General features: G+C 35.5%; 1 protein-coding gene across 2 annotated transcripts in view; it reads left to right on the top strand.

The window, feature by feature from the left end:
• The first annotated feature begins 1,364 nt into the window (after positions 1 to 1,364).
• LOC111045627 (nuclear pore complex protein Nup160 homolog) overlaps positions 1,365 to 18,849 on the top strand; it is a 116,069-nt gene continuing 98,584 nt past the window's right edge. The window contains exons 1-3 of one of the 2 annotated variants that reach the window (XM_039430657.1): positions 1,365 to 1,506; positions 1,621 to 1,746; positions 11,323 to 11,413. In XM_039430657.1, the coding sequence (XP_039286591.1) occupies positions 1,665 to 1,746; positions 11,323 to 11,413 (173 nt within the window). In that variant the 5' untranslated portion in view covers positions 1,365 to 1,506; positions 1,621 to 1,664. The other variant, XM_039430658.1, reaches the window with a different exon arrangement.

Raw genomic sequence — 18,849 nt, 5'->3', positions numbered from 1 at the left:
AATTGATCCCTGCGGCACTCCATACTTGACCTGGAGCTCCTGAGATTTGGCACTGCTAATCGTTACAACCTGCCTACGCCATAAAAGGTACTCCTGCATCGTTTTCATGGCCACTCCTCCAACACCATATCTCATGAGCTTCCCCAGCAAAATCTCATGAGATACGCAATCAAAAGCTTTGGTGAGGTCACAGAGGGTGATGGCAGTTGAGTGCTTCTTCTCCATTGCCTCAAGTACGGATTCTACCAGGCATTGCACAGCTTCAGTCGTCGATCTCCCACGGCAAAAACCAAACTGATCCTCCATGAAGAGCGAATTCTCCTCAAAATGGGCTGAAAGTTGGATAAGCATCACAGACTACATAATCTTCGCAAAAACAGGGATCAGAGATATGGGTCAATAGTTTGACAACTCTTCCATATCACCCTTTTTGAAGATTGGCACTGTACTTGAGATCTTCAGTAGGTCAGGAAAAACACCTTGTTCCAGACAGCTGTTAATTAGTCTGAGTGGTACAGCTATAGAAGAGATTACTGCCTTCATGAGAAAAGTAGACATGTCTACATGTCAGAAATATGCTAGGAAGGGCTGGAGTCCAGGTAGAATTATGCTTGTCGATATTTCAAAGGTGGAAAGATAGGTTAGGGGGTTGGGATTTTGCTTTGAAATTGCAATAATGCTGGGGGGATTTAGAGGTTTTTATCAAGAGTTATTTCTTTTAATGTTTCAAATGTAAAAGGGAAGGTTAGGGGGTTAGGTTTTTGCTTTGAAATGACAATATGCTGACTCAGTTATAGTGTTTTTTAACATCAGTTAAAACAAACTTTATATTTTATTAATTATATTTCTCAAACATACTCTTTCTTTTATTGAATAAAATAATAATATATTGATTATTATATTGAATTAAATGATAAACCATCATTGGATAATAATATCATCATCAAAATAGAATTACGATTGGCTCAAGTTACAGTGCTCGGTAACCATCATCACAAAGAACGCACAGAGAAGAAAAAAATTCCTTCTACTTTGTGAAGAACATTACATTCAAAGAACTGACTGAATTGAACGGGGAAAACCGTTATTAACGCATGCGCGATACAGTGCTGGCTGAGACCGAGAGTGGTTTGTCTCAAAATTAGAATCCTTCAATACTTTAGGCACAGAATAAGTACATAATGGAAACTTGTAATCAATCGCCTATCTTAGCAATGCTTTTTACATGACGCCAATACTAAACACGTCACGTGAGCTTGGGAAGTTCCAATCCTGGTCTTCTGATTGGCTCGTGACAGTGAATGAGATCAATTGATCCGGATCATTAAAGTGATCCGAGCCTACCATCAATACTATAAAATTTCAATGCGGCGCTTTCTAACAAGATGGCGGATTTTAGCGTCAGGGTACTAGCCAAGTTTCCATACTGTATGTATACTGTGTTTTAGGTTCAAAACGATTGATCGTTGTCTGTCTCCTACTCCGCTCGTAAATGCTAATTTGCAGGTTAGTTTAGTTTCAGTTTCTTATAAGCCATTTTTTAATTGAATACATCCCTGATATTTAATGTTTCTTTATTCTTCAATATAAGTAATCTTTGGATCATAATTTTCTTTCTAGATGATTCTACAATCACAAATCAACTGAATACATAACTCTTCATCATGGAAAGCGTAAGTGGTTATCGAGAAGTCATACCGGATCAAACAAAACCAGAAAAATGGAAAGAGTTTACATTAAATACAGGTAATTTTTCAAATTTTGTCAATTCGTCTTACTCGCTTTAGTTTAATCTAATGTAATCATAAATTACCAACTTGTAACTTGTAATCACAGTAAAGTCAAGTAATGTTACCCGTACAGTGCAGTTATTATTGTTCTAACATTTTTTATTGTAACTAATGCCCGGTCTACACGACAACGATATTAGCGCAAACCTGCCAGGTTTGCGTCGTGTAGACGGGAGATCGTTGTAAATTACTGAGGTTTGAAGGTTTGTGCTTTTTTTGATCAATCTGAGCCAGGTTTGCGTCAATTTTTCTAGGAAACTATTATGTCTCATCTATCCATCAAAACCTAAATCGCTTCAAAATGAAGATAGAGAATTCGCAATTTCAGATTCGGATTCAAAACTCTCAAATTCAAAATGTGCGAGGTCAATTCTCAAAAATACTCAAAAACAAGGAATATTTTTTAATGCATAACAATCGTTGCAGGTTAGTTCAGTTATCGTACCATCATCACATCACTGGATTATTAATTAGTGGATGAGGATTTAACAAAAGATTGCACCATTTTAAAACCTATTGTAACCATAAGAAAATAAAAAATGAAAATAAAAATCGATATGAAAATTTCAACTTTCCGCCATGTTTGTTCAGCTAATCCTTGGAAATCGACAACAATGTTATACATGGTTGACCTCGTCTTGACCTCCTCTATCGATCTATGTAGGTCTCAATGCTAGACTCCGCGGCCCATAAACTAAAGTGCTCCCGTGTGAGGAGGAGTTGTAGGAGGTTGAGGAAGAGGAGGAGGAGGAGATGTAGGTGGAGGACGAAGAGAGGATGAGGTGGTGAAGAAGGAGTAGTGGAGGAGGAAGAGGAGTAGGTGGAGGAGGAAGATGAGTAGGTGGAGGAGGAAGAGGAGTAGGTGGAGGAGTTGAGGAGGAGAAAGAGTATGGTGAGGAGGAGGAGGAGTAGGTGGGGGAGAAGGTGGAGGAGGAGTAGGTGGGGGAGAAGGAGGAGTTGATGAGGAGGTGGAGGAGGAGGAGTAGGAGGAGGGTTGAGGAGGTGGAGGAGGAGGTCGAGGAGTAGGTGGGAGGGGAGGAGGAGGAGGAGTCTTGAGTTACTATTCATCTCAAGTTTATAAACACTTCAAAGACTTCGTATAGAATTAATATACTTTAAATGTTTACTCTATACTATGTAATGTAATGTATTACTATACTATAATAAATAATAAACTATATATAATGTATTACTATACTATGTAATGTATACTTTAAATGTTTAATATACTTTTAATATACTCCAAATGTTTATTTAGAGTATGGATACTCCATACTCGAATTACTATAGAGATCCTACTACTATACTTTTAATAGGCTATAGTAAAAGATAATAACTATACATGATTACCTACTCAATTAGTTCTATATTTCTGTGAAGTAGTTACTTATTCAACCTTCCGATTCCACTTTTAGATTTTCCCATTTTTTTCTAATACTTTTTGAAAGTCAAATAACATAGATGAACAACAGGAGTGGCTCGTCCATTGCGGGTGAGGAACACAAACTGCACTGCACAACACAATCGATAGCGAACTGAATAGAATCTCAGCACTTCTTCTGTGGTGTGACTCTCTTGAGGTTTGTGTTGAAGTTGGTATCGTGTGAACATAGGTTTGAGCAAATTTGACTCAAAGCCAGATTTGCGTAAACCTGGCTTTGAGCCAAGTTTGCGCAAATATCGTTGTCGTGTAGACCCGGCATAATGGTGTAGACTGCTTCTATACATGAACCGAAAAACAAAATTTAAAAAGTGCCATTGAAGTATTATGTGACTTGATGTAGCTCTTAGACCAGTTATAGAATAGACACGCCCCATACTGAAAGTCGATGAAGCCAACATCTACTGCCATATCGCCCCATCGTGACGTCAGCATCGTATAAAAAACTTTTCTGTAGAGTTTGTTTACATTGTTTTCCATAGCAGGTGGTGTCTATTTCAGAGGGAAGTAAATTGTTAGATAACTAAAATTATATAATTAAGAACTTATAGTTTGTGCAAAACAAGTTGAGACTTGGCCCTCCATCCAAAGAAATTACAGGGTTGCCAAATCATGTAAAATTGTAACTTTCTCAAATTTCCAATTCAACGTCAGAATTGGATGTATAATATCATCCCCGATATCATAGTAGTGCTAAAAAAGTTTCAGGGTTGAAGGATTAAAAGGAAATTTAACTTTTTTGATGAAATTGGAAACATCGTGAAGATTTGTTTTTCTTTTGAATATCACTTCTCTCAGAATCATGTAGCATCGTAATGCGCAATAATTTTATATCAAATCAACGGGGAGACTGTCTCCTTTCTATTGGTGTCTGGATCATTTTTATCCGACCCATAGATATTTTTTAATTAATAATAAATTATGTTCGTCAATGTCGAGACAAAAAAATTAAGGTACCCCAATTTCTAAATCTCTATACGTTTCAAGGTCTCCCAAGTCCAAAAAAGTGGTTTTTGGGTATTGGTCTGTGTGTGTGTGTGTGTGTGTGTGTGTGTGTGTGTGTGTGTGTGTGTGTGTGTGTGTGTGTGTGTGTGTGTGTTTGTATATATGAGTGTATGAGCGTCTGTGTACACGATATCTCATCTCCCAGTTAACGGAATGACTTGAAATTTGGAACTTAAGGTTCCAGGGTTTTTCGCAATTTTCTCGAAAACGGCTCCAACGATTTTGATAAAATTTATACCTAAAATATTCATTGATAAGCTATATCAACTGCCACAAGTCCCAAATCTGTAAAAATTTCAGGAGCTCCGCCCCATCTATGCAAAGTTTGATTTTAGATTTCCAATTATCAGATATCAGATATAATTTAAACGGAAAATTTCAAGTAGAAAAGATTGAGCATGAAAATCTCTAAAATTTATGTCCAGTAACATTTTCACCTAAAATTGAAATAAGCTTGAAATTTGAGAAAATGTGATTATTCAATTGCAAACTGTTGGCAACTGTTGATTCTATTAAATCATTCACTTTGAAGAGATAGCAGATCTCGTGTGTATCCAGTGTTATTGTCCTGTCGCCAGCTGGCTCAGATCTTTGAATAGTAGACTCTCGAGATGCGCGGGAACACTAGCGTCAGGAGATCAATTTTCATAACGGCAAGGGAAGCTGTGTGAGTGCGCCACACCAAATTTTTTTGAAATCGAAACAGTAGCTATCATCTTATCTCCATCTGATCTAATGTAAACAAATAATAGTAACATTCACATCAATGTGTCAGCATTATTTGAGCATTGATGCTATTAATGAGGTATACTGACAGTTTCAAGTGAATATCAACGAACTGTTATACATATTCTCCAATATTTTTATCGAAAGCTATTTTCCTTGGCAACACAACTAATGTTTGGGAATAATTATTGATTCATGGGAAAAGCGCCTTACTTCTATGGAAGATATTTTTACATTAGGAAAAGCAACAACAGCTATTTGGCCGTTTTAATAAATAACACCTTTTTTTCGTCAAGTAAAATTCTGGCCGAATTTCCTCATTCTTCACACAGATTCCACAGACACTTCTGAGTTTTAAAAACTTCCGTCATAAAAGTTTGTCTTATAAAACATAAAAATTATCTATACTCCCAGGAATAGAAATAAAAATATTTCTTCATATATTTATATTCTAATATCTATAAATAATGTGATAACCCTTTTTGAAATTATTCAACACAACATATTTCGGCTATAAATAATGCCATTATCAAGTGATTGGAAAATAAATAATAATATTATATTCTCAGGAATAGCTCTGATTGAAGTAGCAGTGCCCCAAATCAATTTTTCTGCAATAAATGAATTTTAATCTTCAACTTGGTGCCAACCTAACAAAGTTAACTCAACTTAATGCCAACCTGACAAAATTATTAATTTGGTTTCCAGTTAACAACTGTTTCGAAGAGGTACTCTCTCTAGATTATAGTTCTATATTAACATATGGTATGGATATTTCAATTATGATTGAGAGATTGAAATAAGAAGAATATACATGCTAAAAGACGAACTTTAAACCCTTAAAAACCACCCTTAGAGTTTAAATATCGCCAAAAGATTTCTTAGTGAGCACCTAGGACTTGTAAGGAAGCTATATTTCATGTTTTGTTGTAATCCGTCCAGTAGTTTTCCAGAAATCGTGATCAGTGAGTCAGTGAGATAAGAATTTTATAATATGTACTACAGAAAATAATGCAATAATCAGGTGATTTCACGCTATTAGGATCACCACTTGATGCATGCTGTTTGTGAATTTCCTCTTTTTGAAGGTGTTCATTCCAGATATTAGCAGTTTTGAACACTTCATCATGGAACTTACCTTTCCGAATTTATACTCATTCGAAAACTTATGAAATGGAGAAGTTTTTTAAATATTGAAACCACTATAATTATCCGGAGTAAAATCGGTTTGAGATTTGACTTTGAATTTGAAGAATAGCATTTTTTAAACCTAAAGTCCAAATAAAAAACTACAAATTATTTAACAAGAGATAAAATTACATTAATCTTGTTGGAAATGTTTTTCTCTTTCCAACAATTTCCTTGAAATTTAAATTCGACCAGTAGTTTTCGAGTTATTGAGTATTTAATGACCGGAAGTAGGCATATTCTGAAAATATCGAAAAATCTATATATCTCGACAAATAAGGTCGATAGGAGAAAAGTTTACTGAACATTTTTTGTCAGAAATCGAGTAGAATCTATGGTCAACGGCTGTTACAACCTTGGTAGGACACCCTGTATATATATGTATATTTATACGGTATCTTAATTTTAGAAAGATTTGGAAATACTGTGGATGGTCCAAAAAATATATAGGCCTACTCATGTCCACCACTTGTACCAGCCAGGGTTTTTACAACAAATTTTTCCTTATATCCAGGTACAGTTGGCGGTACAATTGCAGGATGTACATAATTCATCATTGATCCAGTATCATCAAGCCATTTTCTGTTTACATCATCGAGAAAATAGGGTAGCGATTTATCAATAATATTCAATTCAAGCTTTTTTTTCCGCCGGATTGGGGCCACACCCTAAAAAATGATCTGCCATTTCATTCACAGCTGATGTTAGATTGTTGAGTTGTGATTGCAAAAATCGAATTCGAGTCGATGCATTAATTTGATTGGTATCATCATTTGATTCATCGAGATAGTGAAGATCCTGGAAAGGATTGTTTCGTGCTGAATTGTTAGCATATCTATTAGTAGAAGCAGTACGCATGGAGACAGTATTCTGCTAGTCCCAGTTGTGAGACTGATGAATGTTTCGTGCTCCGTTTGAAAAGTTACAAAAATTTTTATTGAAAGATTTTGGTTGGAAATTTTGGAATTGCGACTGCTGAAAATTAGAGGTAGAGGGAACTACACTTTGTTGGAAATTAGAATGAGACGGTTGAAAATGGTTTTGATGAGGTTGTTGGAACAGATTCCGATTAGTGAAGGTGTGAAGGGTTGATGGAACCGATTCTGATTGAAGGGTCGCGAAAATTCCGAGGAGAGAATTGTCGGAATTGATTAATAATAATAATAATAATAATAATAATAATAATAATGAAGTTTATTCCTCCAAGTATACAGAATATACAATAATTGGAAACGTCAGCCATAAATTAAATTGGGATCTAAACAAATAATCACGTCAATTCCTTAAATTCTATGCACTATAATACAAATATTACTTTCAAGTATAATGTCAATAGGAAATATAAACATATATTCAGAAATAATTGTTGAATATCCCTTCATCCATATTAAAATACTCAGCTAGGGAATAAAGAGGATTTTCCGTTAGAAGCATTTTTAATCTATTCTTGAAGGCATTTATTGTCATGGCTCTTGATGGGTAGCTTGTTGAATATTTTTAAAGAATCTAAATTTGAACTTTTCTGAACTCTATTAAGTCTGGTATAGGGCACATCAATGTGTTGCTTATTTCTTGATTGATGAACAATGGCTTGCATGCTCCAAGTAGTCAGCATTGGAAATAGTTCTTATTGCCTTCTTTTGAAGCAGTAGGATTTTATGAGTATCAGGAGAACACCCCCATAGAGAGAGACCATACGAAAAAGTACTTTGAAAGAAATCAAAGTATGTCATCCTAAGGTAATCTTTAGGAACACATTCCTTCAATCTTCGTAGGAGATACAAAACTCGGTTCAGCTTAGATAAGTTAGCTACAGTTCGGGTTCAGTTCTCGGTTCAGCTACATAATCAGTTCTACAGTTCCACATAATCGGTTCTACAGTTCTCGGTTCAGCTACATAATCAGTATGAGGGCCCCATGCTAGTCTTTGATCGAGGTGTATACCAAGAATCTCCACACTCTTCACATTCCTCTCATCCACTTGTCTCAAACCTATGATCATTTCTTGTGTCTTTCCACTATTCAGAAGCAAGTTATTTGCCCTGAACCATAGGCTTACTTGTTCTTCACAAGTAGACATCTTTTCTCTCAGAGTTGCAATGTCAGAATCGGTCGAGAGCATGGATGTGTCTTCTGCATAGCAAACTATTCTTGAATCAGTGCTGAAAGCTGCATCATTCATCATCACAAGAAATAGCAATGGTCAATATTGAACCTTGTGGTACTCCCTGAGGTACATGGCAAGGCTTAGAAAATTCTTTATTGACATTGACAGTTTGTTTATGCTCACTCAAATACGACTTCATCAGCTTGAGGGACTCTCCATGCACGCCCAGATGATGCAATTTTTTCAGCAAAATGTCATGGCTTACAACATCATATGCTTTACTCAAGTCATAGAGCACTAGGCCTGCACAAAAATGTCAACCTGATTGAACACTGGTTGCGGTTGAAAGAAATTCCGCGGTTGGAACTGAGAATTGATTTGCTTTTCACTCACTGCACTTTTGTCACTTGTGGGCTCTGCACATTTAAATTGCTTCAAAACAATGCTACAATCACTGCGCAGGGTATCGTGGGCGTCGTCCAAGCTCTTGAGTTTGTATACCTGAAGATGAGCTCCGAGTGTTGGATGAACACCGTGAATGAGCATGCGTACAAGAGTTCTATCGAGTTGTTCTAGAAGATATTTCAGGAGATCCCCGGTTACGCCATCGAGCTTATAGCGGGTCACCACTCTGGTGCGTTTTTCACTGAAGGGCACGCCACACCAAGCTCGCTACCGCGGCGGTAGCGAAGTTTTAAAAATCGCTAGCCATGTATTCAGGTTGATCGCGCCACACCGAGTTCGCTACCGCGGCGGTAGTACGGCGCACTACCACCTACGACCGCCTGCTAGGCGATTCAACAAAAGTTCGCTGAGAGGTAGTACGGCGGACAAAGCGAGCTCAGTGTGGCGCGCTCAACCTGAATACATGGCAGGCGATTCGAAGAGGTAGCGCAGTGCTGAGTGCTGTAGTCACGCCCTCCTCCCACTAATAGACTCACTACTCGGAGACTACCTCTAGCGGACGTTTTTCGGTGTGGCGTGCTCAGCCGAGAAAACTACCACCAGCGGTACTACCTCGGCGGTACTGGCGAGCTTGGTGTGGCGAGTCCTTGAGTCTTTGTAGTAAGTCGAGGGGGTGTTCGTATTGGAATGATTCCATTAGAGCAATCTCGGCTATTAGGTCAGGGACTGTGCGTTTATCAGAGAAGCTTTCCATTAAAAGTTCAATAAGTTCAGCTAAGTTGGAACACTCGCAATTTTGTACAACATCATCTGCAGCACCTTCCAAACTGTGGAGGGCAGCAGTTAATAACAGCCAATGATTTTCTTCACATTGTGATTGTTCAATTTTATCATTACAATAGAGATTGAAAATATCTTGGAGAGATTTAATAAATTTTCGAATTTTGTTGGAAGTTCCATCAAATTTTGGAATACAGTCCAGCAAATATTTCGGAATAGATTTGGTTGACATGATCACAGAATCCAATTTCGATGGTTGAATGAGTGTAGAAGATGAAGAAAATGTTCGCATCTGTACTTACAGTTGATGGTAGTTTTACTTCCGGCTCAAATTATGGAAGGAGTCATCGTTGTCTGCCAGATTGAACCTCGAAGGTTGCAGGTGTGGTACACAGAGAACTTGTTTCGAAGGGTTCTCCTCACTCACTGGTTTTCCGGATTTTTCTCTAAGTCGAAATTAAAGATCACGAATCGAAGAAAACTTCAGGAAGATAGTTCGGGCACCAGCTGTAGTTCTGGGGTAACCAAACACCTTTTTAAAAATAAAACTTTATTTTCAAACACATAATTTTAAAATATATAAGGAATAAGAGAGAAGTGCTCTCGGTGAAGTTTGGCAGAAGACTAACTAAAAGTACTATGATCGAGCATTACAATGGAATACAGCTTCATCAATAATATTAGGTGTTACCTGATGTAACTATTGACCTGGACAACAATGGCTCAACTCTCCGCTTTGCTGGGGATACATCATTGCTGTCATCTGGCATTGACCTTAAGCAATGTCAGTTGGAAATGTCAGCAGAGCATCTGCTGTCTTCAACTTCATGGATCCAGGTAAATCGTTTCCAACTGAATGAGAGCAAGACACAAAACATCATCTACAGTTTGTCGCGAATTCTGCCTCATGATCAGGAACCTGTGAAGCTGCTGGGCTTTATCTTGGATTCGAAACTCAGCTGGGGTAGCCACATCCAGCAAGTGCTCACTAAGAGACTGTCCCGAATCTGTGTAGTTTTGCTAAAGCTGAGGGGACAGGTGACAGAGACAATCTTTTCATGGTGTATCATGCACTTTTCCACTGCCATATATCTCCTGTGGTCTAATAATGTGGGGTCATTGTGGCAAGGTTGTGGACATACTGAAGCTGTAAAAACGGGCTGCCCGGATTATAGCGAATATCATATATACATTTTGAGCCCATTTTCGTTAGGCTAGGTGTCCTTACAGTAGTCAGCCACTTCCTTCTCCTCTGCCTTATATAATCAAGCAAAAAGAATAATCAAAATTTGTTAACCCGAACTGATGTACATCACCATAACACTAGGCATCGAGTGCTGTTTGACATACCCAGGGTGCGCCTCCAGAGATCGCAGGTATGCTATAGGAGTGGAGCTCTATGCTACTTCAACAGGCTACCTGCAGGAGTGAAGCAGTCGGATACCAGCAAGTTCGAGAGGGTTGTGACCAGTTTTTTGAGAGCCAGGGCTTATGATGTCCTTTTAAACGATTTTTAAACGTTAAATGATAACCTGTTTCAAATTCTATATATATAATTTAGTTAGGACTCTCTAGTCAGTCCTCTCTACCAGTCATCCTTGACATTACAGAATACAATGAAATAGAAAGTAACTTATTACAGTAAATAAAAATACAAAGAATAAGATTAATTTACTACTACAAAGAATAATAACATTATTGAAACAAAAGAATCAATCTGCATTTAGGCCTAAATAATTCAATCATTGTAAATATAAATATTTAGTATTTTGCTAATCTACACTTTCTATGCATACAAAGTATTATGCTTGTTTTGTTGAATTTGAACTGCTTTGGGTGAACTTTATAAGATTCCTATAATTTACAGAAATTATTTACAGGTGGAACACCGAGCACGCTGCAGGATATAAAGGTGCAACAGAGAGCTGGAGGCTACACTTACAGAACTTGTCCGAGCCGATTCATTTTCTGGTGAGACCAAAGATTGAATTTGTATTGGATCTTTGCTTTTCATTTTGTCGAATCCCTGTACAGCTTATTTTGTCATGATGAATGATGCCCACATAAGCTTCAGGTTAAGGTAGATACAAAGGATGATGATGTGCAAAGAATGATGATGAGAGATGAAAAAACTTGAGGTGGGTTCTCAAACTCACTATAGAATTCTCATAAATTGTCATAATATTGGAATATGTGTAATTGTGTAAACCAAGTTCTTATCAGATCATCGTACGTGTAGTACCGGTAACTCATCTAAATATTTATGTTATAATAATACAATAACAATTTGTGTTATGATTTGTTTGGTAAAAGCATAATAATTCAAAACAATAAAACTATTTTTATAATTAACAACTATTCCAGGCTATAAATAGCAATCAAGGTTCTGTGATAACTAGTCCAAAATGTTAATGTTTGAAGTAAATATTTATTCATGAAGCAAGCATTATTCGGTCTATTATTATATTAAAGTAGCTATTCAGTTGAGTAAATTAATTATGAACAGTCTTCTTGATGTTGAAACCATAGAAAATAGGCTATAATGATAATCCTAAACATGCGAAAAAATTGCCTAAATAATTAAACTTTGAAAAAACATTAAATAAACCCCTTTTTATTGAATAAAGAACTAGTCTTTATTTAAATGGACTAGACTACTCAGTTAAATTTTTACAGAGTAGCCTAGTCCATTTATTTAGTTTGCAAAAATGTAATCCATCTATGATATTATAAAGGAAGGAATTGGCTTATACATGTACGGGATAGGATATCTACATGATCAACTCGACGCACTATTACTTTTGGAAGAACTAATAAACAGATTAACTTGCAATTTTTCATTAAGATTCTGAATTTACCGAGAATGATAAAGTGAGCCTGGCTCACTTTCATTGTTATCAATCAATTAATATTATTTTAATAATTGGAACAAATTTATTCAATTTGTAATTCAAAGTTCACACAACCATAAAAGCTTAACAAATCAGAACTTCTGATTTGAATCATGTGAATCCATAGCATAATTGGTAGCACGTGTGATTCATGAAAGCTATATGAGTGAAAACTGCATAGAAGCACAGTTAACTTATTTAGTCAGCATAGTCGTAGTGGAAGACAATATTTTATTCAGAGCTCAGTTCCTTGCTAGTGCACATAGTGAACGGACCTCATGAAAAACTTTGTAATGTTTTGTAATAAATAACATTGTTTAAAAAAATTATTTATTGACAAACTTTAACTGGCGCAGTCGGTAGGACAGCTTCAGAATTAGTCAATTTGTGAAATTTAGTGGAAATAATTTTCCGAAACATTGAAATAATTTGTCGGTTTTCATGGTTGAGAAGTTGTCACGAACATCATTTGTGTCAAGTGAATATTGCCACAGAGAACTTCATTTGTGTCAATTGCATATTGTCATCAGTGAAATAGTGTTAAGAAATTATAGTACAATGTTGGATATTATCTTGTGAGTAGAAACAATTATTTATCTTTTGAACTATTTCATTATTGTGACTTTTTTGACCCACATATTATTCATCATTACTTATTAAAAATGAATCCACCTCCCCCTAAATTGCCAGCAGCAGGATCTTCTGTACCACCAGGTACTACTCCTGTTCTCAAGAAGGAGTATCTAGACATGATTCCTGAGATCTTTGGAGAAGCAACATTGTTGAACAGATTCATAACCATTGTAGATAAGTTTTATGTAAAAAGTAACCCAGATGATTCTCAAAATGAGTATTTGTATTCAACAATTCTATCTAAAATCAAAGGACAAGCCAATGAAGAAGTGAGTAGTTCAGGTAGCTATGATTGGCCTGACGTAAAAATCAAAGGACAAGCCAATGAAGTAGTGAGTAGTTCAGGTAGCTATGATTGGCCTGACGTAAAAAACGTATTGCTAACTAGTTATCTAGACAAGAGGGACTGTTTCACCTTGAATCTAGAATTGAGTGAATTAAAACAAGAACCTGGCGAAACACCTTTCAACTTCTATCAGAGAATCCAAAAACTTTTGAATCTTCAAATCACTTATTTTGTTGACAAAGAACCGCATGCCTCCAATGTTCTTTGCCAGTATGTATCAAAATTAGCATTAAGAGTACTTCTGAGAGGGTTACGTGAACCCGTCGGTTCCCTAATGAGAACGAAAAACCCAAGCTCTCTTGAACAAGCACTCAACATGTTGTGTAACGATTTTCAATTCAAAATGACACCAACTCCAACACAAAATCACCAAAAACCAAACTTAACAAGTTACTACCAACAAAAAAGAACCCCTGTTTTCAATGAACTGTCAGGCAACCCGCCAATCAAAAGAAATTTCCAAGGAAACCCAAATCAATTCCAACCCCGTCAATTCCAACACAATCACCATCAGTTTCAACCCCTACAATTTCCAAACAGACAATTTCGACAACCACAACAGTATCAACAACAGTATCAACACCCTAAACCACTACAACAACAACAGTACCAGCCTACCCCAATGAGTATTTCCACTCGAAACACATATGACGGACCAGCCAAGAAAAATCCACGTCTATTTCAAATGACTAGCAACAACATCCAGCAACAAAATCAAGTAGACGAAGCTACAAACAGTTTCGAAGAAATACCCGAATTCCAAAATCTATCGCTTGAAAATCAGCAGAACAGTCAAATTTATTTTGACAAACAAAAGTTCAATGAAATTGAACAATCTGAGGAAAACCATTTTTTAGGCCACACCAGCCTACAAAACGATTCTCCATATGAATCTCCGAGACACCGATAATGAGCTACCGTATTTCTATGACCCCAAAACAAACTTGAAAATACTAATCGATTCCGCTAGTACAAAATCTTTTATTAAACCATTTCTCGGACAAGAACTCTACAAAATAACGATAGTAAAAGATCCCTTCGAAGTAACCACAGTTCACGGAACGTCAAAAGGAAACTTCAGTTGTGACATCCAATTTTTAGGAAAACAAAAATTGAAATGTCATCTATTTGATTTTCATGACAAATTTGATCTGTTGTTAGGCTTAGATAACATTAAGAAATTGGAATGCTCGTGTGACTTTGTGAATAATGTAATAATATTGCGTGGGAAAAAACTACATATTTTCTATCACAATCTAGATCAGAGAGAGAAGGCAAATGAAAAGGTAATAGAAAGTCATCTCATTGAAGCCAGAACATCGCGTATTGTTTGCATGAGGGTCAATGGCATTGTGAATGGTGATGGTGATGGTGATGGTGTATTACATTACAGAAACATCAAAGGCTTAGAAATTCCTGAGTCGCTAGTTAAGGTGACAGACGGTCGTGCTTTGTGTACAATTACGAATCTCACTACAGAAAATAAAACTCTCAACTTCATTCAACCAATCAAAATTGAACCTATCGAGAACTATCAATGTGTATCACCCGAAAACTTTGAATCCAAAATAAATCATCCAAATTTCAACAAGTTTAACCACAGTACCTACATTGGACCTCAACAAAATTAGGACAGACCACTTGAACAATTATAAAGATATATTTTATGTTGAAGGAGAAAAACTTTCCTTCACTAATCAAATCAAGCACGTGATAAGGACAACAGACGAGATCCCCGTCTACACAAGAAACTATCGATATCCAGAAGTCTATCGAACTGAAGTCAATAATAAAATCTATGACTTGTTAGCGCAAAACATAATTCAACCCAGTTCTTCCCCATGGAATAGCCCACTCTGGATCGTCCCCAAAAAAGCAGATGCTTCAGGCAAAAAGAAATTCCGAATGGTAATTGACTTCCGTAGCCTAAATTCTAAAACAATAGATGACCGATTTCCATTACCCAACATCACAGATATATTGGATAAATTAGGCCGATCACAGTACTTCTCTGTTCTCGATTTATTCTCAGGATTCCTCCAAATTGAGATGGATAACAATAGCGGGACACTACGAGTTTTTAAGAATGCCGTTTGGTTTAAAAAATGGACCCCCAACATTTCAGAAAGTAATGAAGCAATGAATAATGTATTAAGAGGCATTCAAATTTTTTTTTTTATTGATTTGAAACTTCTTTATTGTCAATACAATTTTACAAAACAAAAATATATAAATATCCTTCAAAACAATAAAGCCCAAAGGTAAAAACCTGTTTGGGAAACATAATTTTTAAATACATACACACAACTCTCGAGAATAAAATCAGCCGGCCTTAAAAACTAATAACAATTTGAATTTCAGCGAAACCTCTAAACTATTGTACTATATTTAGAATAAGCTTCCTTATCTTTATATAATAACAAGGTTACAATTCAATTATACTAAAATATTAAAATATTTGTTAATGTCGTCCTCCATTAAAAGATGCTTACGGGTTTTTTTCAAAAAAATATTCTTCACCTGACAATCTTTGATATCAATCGGTAGGTGATTGAAGAATGTTGGTGCTAAAAAAAGATAGAATTTTCTGAATATTGTTAGATTAGGATTAGGTACAACGACATTTGATCTTTTTCGAGAAACTCTTTGAAAATCACAAATTCTTCTCTCTCCACTCCTATCAAAGAATATTTTCAATGTTTTGTGAATAAATAAATTTCTGATTGGCAGAATATTAAGGTTTCTAAAAAGTTGTAACGTGTGCTCAAATTTTTTTTTAAATGTAATAATTCTTATGAAATATTTTTGTAGGACAATTATTGGGTTCAAAGTAGTAACTTATGTGCCTCCCCAGACTTCTAAGCCATATTACATTCTCGAATTCACCAATGCGAAATACAGGGATCTTAATAGTTTTGGATAACAAACTGTACGCAGCATGTAGAATATTGTTATGTATTTGATCAATTTGTATTTTAAATATGTGACATGCTTCTTCCAATTCAACTTACTATCCACCCAGAGACCTAAATACTTTATTTGCTCAACTTGTTCGAGATCTGCACAGGTACACTCATTCAATTCAAATGTACAATTTGTTTCATGGTACTTCAAAGGTGATATCAAAACAGAACTCTTTCTAAGATTGAAAATACTTAGTCTTTGGACTCATTACCATCAAATTCGTTGTGAACCACCACCTAAGTGCGTTTATATCATTTTGCATGCTATTGTGTAGTTCGATCAAGGAATCGGCCTTATAGAAAAGAGCTGTATCGTCAGCAAAGGCAGCCAACCTACCCTTTAGCACACCATTACATAGACTATTAATATAAATTAAAAACAATATACCTGATAGAACAGAACCTTGGGGAATTCCAACCTTCTGTTCACCGATACAACTGCACACATCATTTTTACTCTTGTTACTTGAGTTCTTCCAGTTAAATACGATCGGAACCAAACCTGAGCAACCTGCTAATTCCATTCTATGCAATAGTATATTATGGTCTACGGTATCGAAGGCTTTCATGACATCTACTAATATTCCAGTACAGGCTTTTCCCTCATTAATTCCTGTATAAACTTCTGACATAAAATCGATGACAGCCAATCCCGTATTCAATCCACTTTGAAAACCATACTGATTTTTACTTATAAATTTTTGTTTATTAAAAAATTCAGTAACTCGTATTTTAACTATTTTTTCAAGTAATTTTGAAAAGATTGAAAGTAATGAAATTGGACGATAGTTAGTTGGCTGCAGTTTATCATTTTTCTTAAACAGTGGAATAACTACTGCTTTTTTCATCTCAGAAGGAAAGTCGCCTGCTCTTAAACTAAGATTGAATATATGCACAAGAACATCAACAATGTGCTCCGAAATTAATTTCATGATTACTGTAGTTACTTTATCGTAACCAGGTGCTTTATTATTATTTAGGCTGGAAATTATTTGCAAGATTTCATCTCGAGACGTTGGATAGAAAATTATTGAATCTTTGATAATGGTGTCTTTGAAGTTTTCTCTAAAGATATTGAAATTTGCATTCAACTTCGCATTATCCTCCACTACTTTTTCTTTCAAATCATTTGCAACTGAGCAGAAATATCGGTTCAAGACATTTGCTACTTCATTTGGACCAGTTATTAGAGTTTTAGTTTGATCTTCAAGTATTATATTATTTTGTTTATTACTGCTACCAATTATTTCTTTCAAAAATATTGGAATAGTATGTCTTCTTTTGTGCTCTTAATTTATTAATCAAGCGATTTTTTAAAAGATTATATTCATTTTTCAATTCTAGATTATTTGGTTGCTTAACATACTTTTTATACAATGAATTTTTCCTGTCCACTTCTCTTTTCAAGTCACTATTCATCCATGGCTTTAAAAGAATTTTCTTTGATACAACTTTTGTGAGTGAACTTTTCACAAACTCTTCCGTCCTAGTAATGAATTTTTTGAAAGCTATAGAAGCTGATTCACATGTATATATAGACTACCTAACACTCCAGTCAACATTTTGAAGAAGTGAAACAAAAACATTATAATCTATTTTATCGTATACTGAGGTCGGTTCTGTGTTTTTTATAATATTTTTGTAGATTTTATGTAAGCAACGGTCATCATGTGATCAGTAATACAAGTCTGTATAATATTTGCACTGAAAACTAATTTACTATTAATGTTTGTTCTATAAAATATATGATCTATACATGTTCGCGAGAATTCCGTCACTCTGGTCGGTTCATTTATCAGGGATATCAATCTGTTACTAGCTAAGCTAATTTTATATTCATCAATATTCGGATTTTCACTTGAAATGTTGATATTCATATCCCCATTAATCATTAAATTGGGTGAATTAATGAGAGAAACAATAGCATTAAGTTGATTTTAAACATTGACATTTCATGGCGTGTAATCTATAGACTGCAATTAATTCCAACAGCGAACCTCTTGATAACGGTATCTGTAGGTGAACGTAATCGGCAGTTGTCATTCTATTGTTTTCGAGTTCAACACAGGTCAACTGATCAGACACAAGTACCGCTACTCCTCCTGATCGATAATCATGATTACATTTTACAAACATTTTATAATTAGGTAAATGATATTGGTGAATTTCGTTATCACTTATCCAAATTTCAGTCATTATAATTATGTCTGGCATTCTATCTAGTTCATCCAATTCTGCTACAAACAAATCGAAATTAGCTCTCAAGCTGCGAATATTTTGTTGTATGATTATAATCCCACTGTTTAAATGATTGAACATATCTGTTTTGAATTCTGTCATCTCAGGATTATTACAAATTTACATCAATTTTAAGGAAAATAAATAGTTCACAATAACCAATAGAACAGTTCAAGACAATAACCAAATAGACAGTTCAAGACAAATAGAAATTTAGAAATAAAATAAAGTAAACTTTAGACAGTATGCTAAATATAACGACCTCACCTGCTTGTACGATTTTATAAACGTCAATGATTCATTGACCTTGAACTTGATCTGTAGATGCAGATTCAC

Source organism: Nilaparvata lugens, chromosome 6 (assembly GCF_014356525.2).
Source record: "Nilaparvata lugens isolate BPH chromosome 6, ASM1435652v1, whole genome shotgun sequence".
Taxonomy (NCBI): domain Eukaryota; kingdom Metazoa; phylum Arthropoda; class Insecta; order Hemiptera; family Delphacidae; genus Nilaparvata; species Nilaparvata lugens.
The sequence above is the reverse complement of the archived record's forward strand: the minus strand, read 5'-3'. Positions and strand labels throughout refer to the sequence as shown.